Source organism: Phacochoerus africanus, chromosome 8, assembly GCF_016906955.1.
Source record: "Phacochoerus africanus isolate WHEZ1 chromosome 8, ROS_Pafr_v1, whole genome shotgun sequence".
NCBI classification, from domain to species: domain Eukaryota; kingdom Metazoa; phylum Chordata; class Mammalia; order Artiodactyla; family Suidae; genus Phacochoerus; species Phacochoerus africanus.
Genome location: NC_062551.1, coordinates 27,588,721 through 27,601,054, shown reverse-complemented (window position 1 = coordinate 27,601,054; position 12,334 = coordinate 27,588,721). Strand labels below are relative to the sequence as shown.

Sequence of the window (12,334 nt, the reverse complement as noted above, 5' to 3'; positions counted from 1 at the left end):
GCTAGATCTATGTTGCATCTGCAACCTACTGCAGCTTGAACTGGCAATGCCAGATCCTTAACCCTCTGAGGAAGGCCAGGGACTGAACCCACATCCTCATGGATACTAGTCTTGTTCTTAGCCTGCTAAGCCACAATAGGAACTCATTTTTTTTTCTTTTCTTTCCCTGTTTTTTTTTTTTTTGGACTGTACCCATGGCATGTGAAAGTTCCTGGGCCAGGGACTGAACCCACACCACAGCAGCGACCTGAGTCACAGCAGTGACAACTGCTTAACCCACTGAGCCACCATGGAACTCCTCTGAGTCAGGTTTTTATATTTCATCTACTGCTGGGTCATACAGAAGATTGCACATACCATGCTATAGGACAGTGAAAGCGCCACAGAAACAAATTTATGTAGCTTGTTAAGGCTGTAACCTGTAAGGGGGATACTGAGCCCTTCCTTTTATTCCATACTTGGCTACATTATAAAAACCCACTTTAGGCAGTTCCCATTGTGGTACAGTGGAAACAAATCCAACTAGTATCCATGAAGATGCAGGTTTGATCCCTGGCCTCCCTCAGTGGGTCGGGGATCCAACGTTGCCATGAGCTGCGATATAGGCTGCAGCTGCAGCTTGGATACCGAGTTGCTGTGGCTGTGGTGTACGCTGGCAGCTACAGCTCCGCTTTGACCCCTAGCTTGGGAACTTCCATAAGCCAACGGTGTGGTCCTAAACAGGAAAAAACAAAATAAAATAAACAAAACAAAACCCACTTTAAAAAAACAGCTTCAGGGAGTTCCTGTCGTGGCTCAGTGGTTAGTGAATCTGACTAGGAACCATGAGGTTGCAGGTTCGATTCTTGCTCAGTGGGTTAAGGATCCATAAACTGTGGTGTAGGTTGCAGACATGGCTCCGATCCAGCGCTGCTGTGTCTTTGGCGTAGGCCAGCGGCTACAGCTCCGATTCGACCCCTAGGCTGGGAACCTCCATATGCTGAGGGAGCGGCCCTAGAAATGGCAAAAAACAAACAAACAAACAAACAACAGCTTCAAAGAGTTCTCTCATGGTGCAGTAGGTTAAAGATTTGGTGGTGTCAATTCAACAGCCTGGGTCACTGCTATGGCGGCAGGTTCAATCCCTGGCCCAGGCACTTCTACATGCTATGGACATAGCCAAAAGAAAAAGGTTTGGAGTTCCTGCCATGGCACAGTGGATTAAGAATCTGACTGCAGCAGCTCTGGTCGCAGCAGAGGTACAGGTCCAATCCTCAGCCCACCACAGTGGGTTAAAGGATCTGGCATTGCCTCAGCTGTGGCTTAGATGTGGCTTGGGTGTGGTTTACCAATAAAAAAAAAAAAAAGAAAGAAAGAAAAGAAAAAAGAGGGAGCTCTATCCTACTGGAAAACAAGTCATATTATATTAGCTTAGGTCAAGTGTTACAACAGTCAGCTACAAATTTATTTATTTATTTATCTTTTTATAGGGCTGCTCCCGCAGCATATGGAGGTTCCCAGGCTAGGGGTCTAATCGGAGCTACAGCTGCTGGCCTATGCCATAGCCACAGCAACGCTTGATCTGAGCTGTGTCTGCGACCTACATCACAGCTCATGGCAATGCTGGATCCTTAACCCACTGAGTGAGGCCAGGGAGTGAACCCGCAACCTCATGGTTCCTTGTTGGATTGTTTCTGCTGCACCATGACGGGAACTCCCAGCTACATATTTAAATGAAGAGCATCTGATCAAACCTGGAGAAGTTCAGGACCCTTGTGAAATTTCAAAGGGTCAGATGAAATGCCAAGAATTCAGGGAGGAGACAAAGGAAAAGGTATTGAACGCCCATCCTCTTTTGATGCCAAGTAATGAGCACTCTGAAGTCCTCTATGTAATGCTGTCAAGGGCTAGGCAGCCAGCAGCACCACTATTATCCTCCAGCTGAGAGGTCAGACTCCCACTGTAGACTAACAAGCAGAACTGGTTCAACGGCTGTTTGCCCTGACAATCAGGGCTTCATCCTGGAAAGGGCTGTGGGTTTCTGGGTGCAGGAGCACCTGGCATTGTCACTGGAGCAGAAATAATAAGACGCAGCTATTCTGATCCTACCTGCTGCTAAGAATCACTCCCCCTGCTGGGCTGTCATAATATTTCAATCTACCCTTTCCTACACTATTAGAAAAGACTGTTCATGGTCCCATTAAAGTTAAGCCCCTCGAGGTCTGGCTTATTAGTTCACACAGAGGAGGTACACAACACATGTCAGGGTGTCTGCCTGGCATGAAGCTAGCTAAAGGCAACAAGAACCTCAAAAACATTACAAGAGGTGTCAAGAGAGGTGCAAGAGCAGGGGAATAGCTGTGATTCATAAGACAGTGAGTCTTCAGAAAGCCTGGGTATGGCAATATATTATGCCAAACTGATATGCCATTTTACCGAGACCAGGGTCCCATGCTGGCAGAAGCCTCAACTCTCAGTCAGAAGCCCTGCTTGTACAGCAGGGGCAGGAACTCAGCCACTCTGATTGCTACCACTCTCTTCTAAGGGCTTCGTACCACCCATCTTGTGGGGGTGGGCTTCCAGGACATTCTTCCTGTGACACTCCCACTCACCTGCCAACAGCCCAGACCAACATTTATGGCATGGCACTTGTGACATCATGGACTCTAAGATGGTCAGCATTATGGGTCCCTTGCCAGAATCACCAAGCAGATTTTGGCTCATGGAGCTTGCTGAGCCACAGGGACAAGTAGTTGGGATAGTCTTGAAGCTCACGGTTTTCTACCCTCTGGCTGGAAGACCTTGCTTTCCCCAGAAGAAGAGATATGGCAGCAGCCAAAATAGGAAAGGAAAAGATAAGTGGCTGTAAAGGTTGTGACTTGTGTAGTCTCATTCCATAGGGCTCTTTCCCAGGCAGGGAGTAAGAGGATGGGAAAACTGCAGGAGATAGCACTGGGGAGAGGAGGCTTCTGAAGCCCTTGGATGGAGGGGCAGGCAGATGGGTCAGGTCAGACTTGGTTCCAACCAAGGGCACCTGAAGGACTGTGCCCTCAGTTTCCAGAGGCTCAGGCAGGGCCCCAGCCTCTCTTTCATAGGGCTCCCACAGAAGACAGAAAGAAGGTTCTATTTTACTTCATTTCCCATTCAAATGTACTTTCCATTCCTCACATTTCCACATAGTATGTTCACACCCTTTTCTTCAGTTTTTATCACATTTATTTCCCACCTTCATCAAATGAAACTAAGCCATTTCTACCCTCAGTGGTTGGTCACCACACTCTGATAACATAGGGTTAAAAGCTTGGTATCAGACCACTTATCCTTTGTCCCTCTCGTTTCACTGGTTAGTACTACTCATAGGCTTGTTAGGGTTAAATTAGGAAATGCATGGGAAGTACTCAGTATGTGCCTAACATGTACTAAATGCTACTGAACGTCTCATATTGTCTTCACTATACTGTAATTCTATGATAGAATACATCTATTCCGGAGTTCCAGTCGTGGCACAGTGGTTAACGAATCCAGACTAGGAACCATGAGGTTGCAGGTTCGATCCTTGGCCTTGCTCAGTGGGTTAAGGATCTGGCGTTGCTGTGAGCTGTGGTGTAGGTTGCAGACGAGGCTTGGATCCCATGTTGCTGTGGCTGTGGTGTAGGCTGGCAGCTATAGCTCCAATTAGACCCCTAGCCTGGGAACCTCCATATGCTGTGGGAGCAGCTCTAGAAAAGGCAAAAAAAAAAAAAAAAAGAATACATCTATCCCCTATTGTTTGTCCACTTAGGTTACTTCCAGCTTTTCATTACTACTAAAATTCTTGCTGCTGTAAATATCTGGCAATATTAATCCCCCCATAAGTATATAGAAGTTTCCAGGCTAGGGGTCGAGTTGGAGCTACAGCTGCTGGCCCACGCTGCAGCCAGAACAATGCCAGATCCAAGTGGTGTATTGTAACCTACACCACAACTCATGGCAACACCAGATCCCTGACCCACTGAACAAGGCCAGGGGTCAAACTCGCATCCTCATGGGTACCTGTCGAGTTCGTTTCCACTGCACCACGATGGGAACTCCCAATCTCCCCATAATCTTTTTGGGTTGTTTCCTAAAAATGGATTTACCAAATTAGAGACAAATGACTCTTTGTAAAGGTGTTTCCAGATTAACTTCCCCCAATTTGTGATGAAGCCATACTGAAGACCATTCTCTACCAATGCCCTGTATGGAACTTCTCGTCAGTAAAAACAGGATGCTTGAGCCCATAAGGAGAGGCATGGGAGCTGAAGGGCTAAGGATGTTCACATCAAACATTCCTTCTTGAAGAGTTCCCGTCACGGACCATGAGGTTGTGGGTTCGATCCGTGGCCTCACTCAGTGGGTTAAGGATCCAGCATTGCCGTGAGTTATGGTGTAGGTCGAAGCCTCGGATCGGATCCCGAGTTGCTCTGGCTCTGGCGTAGGCCAGTGGCTACAGCTCCAATTCTACCCCTAGCCTAGGAACCTCAATATGCTGCAGCCCTAGAAAAGACAAAAAACAAAAACAAACAAACAAAAACAAACCAAACCAAAAAAACTTTCCTTTTTAAAAAACTATCATAAATGAGGAATTCTTATTCCATGTATAGATTCTTTTCCCATGTTCTGTCTTTTTACCTCAGTAGCTTACTTGTGATGGGATGATGAGAACTAGGAAGTATTCAAGTCTTTCAGAAAGGCAACTCTATAATCTAACCAGCACGACTGCTCTGGCATGCCACTACAAGGGGCAACATTCAACCGCATGACTGAGGCATGAGTCTGAAGTCACATGACTAATCTGTGATGCCCAGGCATTTATAAACACTGTGTTAAAAACATCGTGGACTGAAATAGGTCTTAGTAAACTACATTTGAAATGCCAATTAAGACAATCCTACATACAAGCAAGTTGTTTGTTTATATTTCCTTAAAGGGGTTAAAGAATCAACTCATTGCTGCTGGTGGTAATGTCCAAGTCTCAGCATTTTAGGAAGAACAGTTCCATTTTTCATCTTCCAAGTCTTATTGTTTGACCCAAGAATGAAGCAAAACAACAGGATACAAGAACCTGACTAAAGTCAGGAGTTTCCTGGTGCCCTAGTGGTTAAGGATCCAACTTTGTCACTGCTATGACTCAGGTTCAATCCCTGGCCCAGGAATTTCTGCATGCTGTGGGCATGGCCAAAAAAAAAAAAAAAAGAACCTGACTAAAGTCTTTTGGTCCTATTCTGTAGTCAGGCCCCATCTTAAGTACCTTTTAAAAGATTCAGGATAATCTATGCCAAATACTTAATTCCTCTCATTTTCCTGCTCAACATAAAGCACCCCCCCCCAAGCATGTTCCCTAAATCTCCAACACCTTTTCCCTTTCACCTCTGGAGCTCAAGACTAGAACCCTTCCCAGCTGCTTTCCAACCACCCCACCTTCTCTCTTTTTAGGGGGACAGACACAGCTTTAGTTCCCTACATCATGATTGTTTCTGAACCACAAAAGTCTATTCCCACTTACGAGTTTCAGAAACATTCCGCAATTGAACACATTAATCAGTCTAACATGAAACTTTAGTTATCAATTGTAGTTACCTTAAGTCTCTGATTGAAAGCATCAAACAGTAGTTTGATCCCGTCCTGAGTCAGGTTAAGGATGAGGTCATGGCTTAGAGGAGACTATAAAAAACAAAATAATAAATAAATATACACTCTGAACAACTAATTTACTCAATAACACCTACTAAAACCTTACAATATAAATGCAGTGCACATGGAATATCTAAGTATAGACAGCTGACAGGTTTGGAAGCCAGCAACTCTTCTGTGACTGCAGCATGTCCTTTACTTCCATCCAACCTGGTGGAAAAGAGCCTCTCTCCCAGGCTTTGAGTTATTACTTGGGGGAAAGGGCCAAAATTTTGTGAATATATTTTCTTTCAAGGGTCCAAAGTCCACATCTGTAAGCATGGGTTTATTGCTGTCAAAACTAGAGTATTTGACGACGAATATAAGCCTCATGAAAAGGCCTCGCCAGGATCCCAAATCAGCAGGTAATGGTCAATGCACGTCAACTGAACCTATGTCCCTTCACTCTCAGGCCGTCTGTACCATCTGCAGGAAAACACTTTTTTTTTAATTAAAAAATTTTTGTTATAGTTGATTTACAATGTTCTGTCAATTTCTGCTGTAAGGAAAACACTTTTTATTCTTAAATTGTTTTAGGCCATATTCCAGGACAAAGTACCTTGTGATCTGATTATGTACCAAGATGACACTCTTACACCCCCCTCCCTCCACCCACCATCCAACATCACATGTGCTTCTTTCCTAAAAGACTAAGTCTAAGAACTAAGGAGTTATATTTCTACATCTGCCCCTTCTGAGTCCTGGGGGAAGGGGAGCAACAGTAGAGAGCAGTGGATAGAGCTGGCTGAGTCTCGGTGAGCTGGTGACCTCAAATGACTCTCTAAATTGCTCTGAGTTCCAGTTTCTCAATGGAAATACCATCATCCCTTCCCCTACAGGGGGAGACTGTAGGTCAAAAAGCACCTAGCACAGCACTCAGCATTCAGTACTCTTGCCTAGCGCCTGTCCCATTTCCCTCCTTCTACTGCAGTACAATCAATTCAAAGTCTGAAAACTCCATAGCCTTGAACCAGGCTGCCCAGTAGTAGAAGAAAAATACCACCATCCAACACCCTGCCCCTTCTCGAAACTGGCACAAAGCTATCAAAAGGGTTTAGAGAAGTTTCTTTATAAGGCTTCTCAAGGAAGCCCCAGTGAATGAATAAGGTGTGCTTGTCAGAGATAGAGATCAGGGCCTGGAGGGCTAGGTACCACAGCTGGTATGGGCCTCACTGGAAAAATTTTCTCCAAAGAGCTTCTGAGATTAGCTCAGGTTGCCTGCTCCCCTCCACCTCATTGATCTCACAAGAGAGCAGGCGCAGGTACCACCAACAGGTCAAAAACACTAGAGTTATAAATTTCCAGTAGGTCGGTATGAATGTCTAAAACCATTAGCTCTCAAATAAGATAATGGAATAATGAACCCTGACCTGAGGTCACTTATTCTCAATCCAGAACACACAGTTCTATTTCTGAGAGGGATTTTCCAAGTCGGTAAGCAGGATGAAACAACATTTTACTATCTTTCAAGATCCTTCCTTGCAGTATCTGAATTTTCTTACGCACGTCCAAGATTTTTCTCCTGGCATTATTACAATTCAGGACATAACTAAACAATTTTCAAAAGCAAGCAAACACCCTCACAATCAGTGTTTTTCTGGTTTTTTTTCCTTTTTGCCTTTTCTAGGGCAGCTCCCTCAGCATATGGAGGTTCCCAGGCTAGGGGTCCTACACCAGGGCCACAGCAACAACAGATCCGAGCCGAGTCTGCGACCTACACCACAGCTCACGGCAATGCCGGATTGTTTACCCACTGAACGAGGCCAGGGATGGAACCCGCAACCTCATGGTTCCTAGTCGGATTCGTTAACCACTGAGCCACAATAGGAACTCTACAATCAGTGTTTTATTAGTAATTTCTATCTCCAGAACCAAATACACACATACTATATGGTGTTTAAGCAGGCGCTTCCAGTTCACTAAAGCTGTCTCTGCTAGTGTCTAACATCTTTTCCCTCTAAAACAAGATATTTCTGTAACTCTCTCTCTCTCTCTTTTTAATTAGGGCTGCACCTGTGGCATATGGAAGTTACCAGGTTAGGAGTTGAATCAGAGCTGTGGTCGCCAGCATATACCACAGCCACAACAACATGGGATCCAAGCCGCTTCTGTGACCTACACCACAGCTCATGGCAATGCCAGATCCTTAACACACTGAGTGGAGCCAGGGATCGAACCCACATCCTCATGGATACAAGTCAGGCTCATTACCACCGAGGCACAACGGGAACTCCTATTTCTGCAACTTTTTTATTTAATGATTTTTATTTTTTCCATTATAGCTGGTTTACAGTGCTCTGTCAATTTTCTACTGTACAGCAAGGTGACCCAATCACACATACACATATACATTCCTTTTTCTCACATTATCATGCTCCATCATAAGTGACTAGATATAGTTTCCAGTGCTAAACAGTATTTCTGTAACTTTTAATGAGGTCAAATGATCCTCTGCACTTGATGAGAAGCAAGGAAGCAAATGAGAAAGGGAAGGAGAGTAGGAGGGGACAGGACCCACATTTAAGCAGCACTGTGTAGAGCTCTGAGAGACCATTTCTTTTTGATCCTCATCGAAAGATTATTCTATTATAAGGAAATTATATCCATTTTATAGAAGGAGAACCAGAGTGATTATTAACTTGCCACAGTCACACAACCAAGAAATGGGGAAAACATGGATCTTCAGATTGAAAAAAAAAAACAGGAGTTCCTGTCGTGGCACAGCAGAAACAAATCTGACTAGGAAGTATGAGGTTTTGGGTTCCATCCCTGGCCTCGCTCAGAGGGTTAAGGATCTGGCATTGCCGTGGGCTGTGATGTAGGTCGAAGACGCGCTCGGATCTGGCATGGCTGTGGCTCTGGTGTAGGCCAGCAGCTGTAGCTCCAATTTGACCCCTAGCCTGGGAACTTCCATATGCCGCGGGTACGGCCCTAAAAAGCAAAATAAATGAATAAATGAATAAATAAATAAATAATAAAAAATAATAAAAAAACACCAAATCTGTGATTCCAGCTGCTTAGAAGAAATTGGGAGAAATCAGTTTAATGCTGAAACTACTACTTGTCCCAAAGACTGGAATGACAGAAACAAAGGTGATGATAAAAGAAATAAACTTCATTAAAAAAAATTAGTTACGGAGTTCCAGTTGTGGCTCAGAGGGTTAAGAACCTGAGCATTCATGAGGATGTGGGTTTGATCCCTCGCCCCACTCAATGGGTTAAGGATCTGGCGTTACCACAAGCTTCAGTGTAGGTTGCAGATCCGGCTCGGATCCCAAGTTGCTGTGGCTGTGGTATAGGCTGGCAGCTGCAGCTCTGATTCGACCTCTAGACTGGGAACTTCCACATACTGCAAGTATGGCCCTAAAAAAAAAAAAAGATTAAAAAAAAGGTAAAAAAATTGGTTAGGGAGTTTCCACTGTGGTACAGTGGATTAAGGATCCAGTGCTGCTGTTGCTGTAGCTACAGCCTGGATTTGATCCCTGGCTGGGGAACTCCCATATGTACAGGTGGAGGCAAAAAAAAAAAAAAAAAGAAAAGAAAGAAAAAGAAATTTTAAAACCTACTTTCAAAAGTATTTAATCTTGGACACCCAAATCATATTTAACTAAATGTACAGGTGGATATAAGCTCAAGAAAAAAGCTGTTTTGATGGTTGCTGCTTTTCATGAATAATTTTCTCATGGGCAAATGCTGAAAGTCAGATTAGGTTAGGGATGATTTAAGTGTGACAAAGAGGAAAAGCCACCATCACTCACTCTATAAATGAGACATCACTTTGGCATTATGGCTCCACGAACCCCTGGCCACTTCCACAAGTCCTGTGTTCTGTGATAGACACAAGAATATTCAAGTACTTGTTTGGCGATCAAGCATTCCTTATCTTAGCAGGGCCCTTCACATGGGCCCCACCAGACTGGCAGAGGGGTACAGTACTGTAAACATGTAATGTCTGGGTTTAGGTTGGGAACAGGCTCAATTCTGACACTAAGCCAAACTGGGAAGCCTCATTGAAATCTCACCCACTTCTTATCTTCACATCAAAACTAAGGGTAGGGAGGAGTTCCTGTCATGGCTCAGTGGTTAACGAATCCGACTAGGAACCATGAGGTTGCAGGTTCGATCCCTGGCTTTGCTCATGGGTTAAGGATCGCAGCATTGCTGTGAGCTATGGTGTAGGTTGCAGACACGGCTTGGATCCTGCATTGTTATGGCCCTAGTGTAGGCCGGCGGCTACAACTTCGATTTGACCCCTAGCCCGGGAACCTCCATATGTTGCAGGTAAGGCCCTAGAAAAGACAAAAAGACAAAAACCAAAACAAAACAAAAAACCAAAACAAAACTAAGGGTAGCGTTCCTGTCGTGGCTCAGTGGAAACAAATCTGAACAACAGCCATGAATGAGGATGCAGGTTCGATCTCTGGCTTCACTCAGTGGACTGAAGTTTTGGTGTTGGTGTGAACTGTGGTGTAGGCCAGCAGCTACAGCTCCAATTTGACTCCTAGCCTGGGAACTTCCATATGCCACTGTGCGGCCCTAAAAAGACAAAAAAAAAAAAAAAAAGCAAAACCCCCCAAAACACTAAGTGTAATTTGCTTTAGTATCTGAAACTAATTAAGAAACAAATGGAACTACGAGTTCCCACTGTGGCTCAGCAGTAACGAAGCCAACTAGTAGCCAAGAGGACACAAGTTCGATCCCTGACCTTGGTCAGTGGGTTAAAGGATCTGGCACTGCCAGTCACAAATGCAGCTTGGATCTGCTATTGTTGTGGCTATGGCGTAGGCCAGCGGCTATAGCTCCAATTTGACCCCTAGCCTGGGATCTTCCACATGCTGAGAGTTCAGCCCTAAAAAGGAAAAAAAAAAAAAAAAAAGAACTAAAATCATCAAAGTGGTACTTACAGGGTTTCAGAAAAGGCACCGAGGACATCCTATAGCCTGTGTAGGATCAAAAACTATTCCCTAGGAGTTCCCGTCGTGGCGCAGTGGTTAACGAATCCGACTAGGAACCATGAGGTGGCGGGTTCGGTCCCTGCCCTTGCTCAGTGGGTTAACGATCCGACGTTGCCGTGAGCTGTGGCGTAGGTTGCAGATGCGGCTCGGATCCCGCGTTGCTATGGCTCTGGCGTAGGCCGGTGGCTACAGCTCCGATTCAACCCCTAGCCTGGGAACCTCCATATGCCGCGGGAGCGGCCCAAGAAATAGCAACAACAACAACAACAACAACAACAACAACAACAACAAAAACTATTCCCTGAGGTTTACAACACACAGAACCCAAAGGCTGCTCCACAGGGCAGCATACAGTCTGTATCCTAGAAGAACCACAGGTTTCAGAGAGTTCAATAAAAGAGAGACTACATTTTTTAGAAGGACAAGAAGAATTCTATTTCTAAAGTTTCTAACTTTACCTATAAAACCTAATACAAAAAGTCCTGATGTTCAGAAAAGTTCTTCTCCGGTGTTAACCTAAAATACTCTTTCTGGAAACTGAAAAGGTCTATGTAGGTACAAGCAACATTATACTACAGGGGTTAATTCTTGGCACAATATTTAATAGAGACCATCATAAATCAGACCAAAAAAAAAAAAAGAGTAAAATATGTCCATTAATTTGGAGCCAATGTTTTGCAATTTCTATATATCAGATCAGATCACTCTCACTAAAGGGGTTAACTATACCTGCTTTTTTTTCAAGTCTGGGATGCTCCACAAGCTAGAAATCTGCTATTCAACAGTGGACAAAACCAAAGCAGCCAACAAAGCAGAAAAGACTAATTCAAACATGAAAGTGGAAGCAATCACCCTAGAAGACCAGACAATCCTTGAGGTGACCTCCCACTGAAAAATCCATTTAAGGGCTTATAGGTAAGTCAAACACAATAAAAAAATAAGTTATTACTGATCTTTCAAACGTGGCAGCACTAGATTATCAAAATGACACATGTTTCATAATCAAAGAAAATGTACTTGGTAACTGACTACTGTTGAATATTATCCCATTCAAATACAGTGACCCAGGAATTCCTGCCGGTCAGTATCTCCAGAGCATCAACCCCTAGAGGTGACTCACTGATTAGGGATGCTATTTCAATAAACAAACCAGCTACCACTCACCTGTTCACTGTAGAGAACCTGGACATTTTTTATGATGCGACAGTGCTTCTGAAGAATGGCTACTGCCTGAGCCAGAGGCATTCCTGAAATAAAGCAAGGACACCTATGTGGTTACCTAGGCTATCCACTTACTGATGTCTATCACTCTATGAGACATCAGTGCCTGCAGTAAAGCCTGGGGTGGGAGTGGGGGCCACTAAGGTTTATAGATATATTGAGTAAATAAAAGTTTAATAAATAGTAAGAGCTAGAATAAAGTTAGCAGCAAGCACTAAGGGAATAGTCAGATTGTATAAGTGGAGGGAGTAAATAAAGGCTTCTTGGAAATGGGCACTTCTCTGCTGATCTCAGGAGAGCAAGAAGCCTGGACAAAGCAAGGAACCAAAGAACACAGTGAGAAATACATGACTCTGGAGACTAAGGTTCTGATTCTCTGCTATGATTACATATAACCTATGGCCGGTTTCCTTCTCTCCTCCTTTCTGTTATCTGCCTTCTCATCTAGCAAATGAAGAGTTGGCAGGAGCACATGATTTGTAAGGGCT

At 44.2% G+C, this 12,334-nt stretch overlaps 1 protein-coding gene across 1 annotated transcript in view; it reads right to left on the bottom strand.

Annotated features, from left to right (window-relative positions):
• PHAF1 (phagosome assembly factor 1) overlaps positions 1-12,334 on the bottom strand; it is a 33,464-nt gene that overhangs the window by 14,399 nt on the left and 6,731 nt on the right. The window contains exons 2-3 of the mRNA XM_047790811.1: positions 11,790-11,872; positions 5,578-5,661 (exon numbers count right to left, since the gene is read on the bottom strand). Of these exons, the coding sequence (XP_047646767.1) occupies positions 5,578-5,661; positions 11,790-11,872 (167 nt within the window). The remainder of the gene's footprint in view (positions 1-5,577; positions 5,662-11,789; positions 11,873-12,334) is intronic.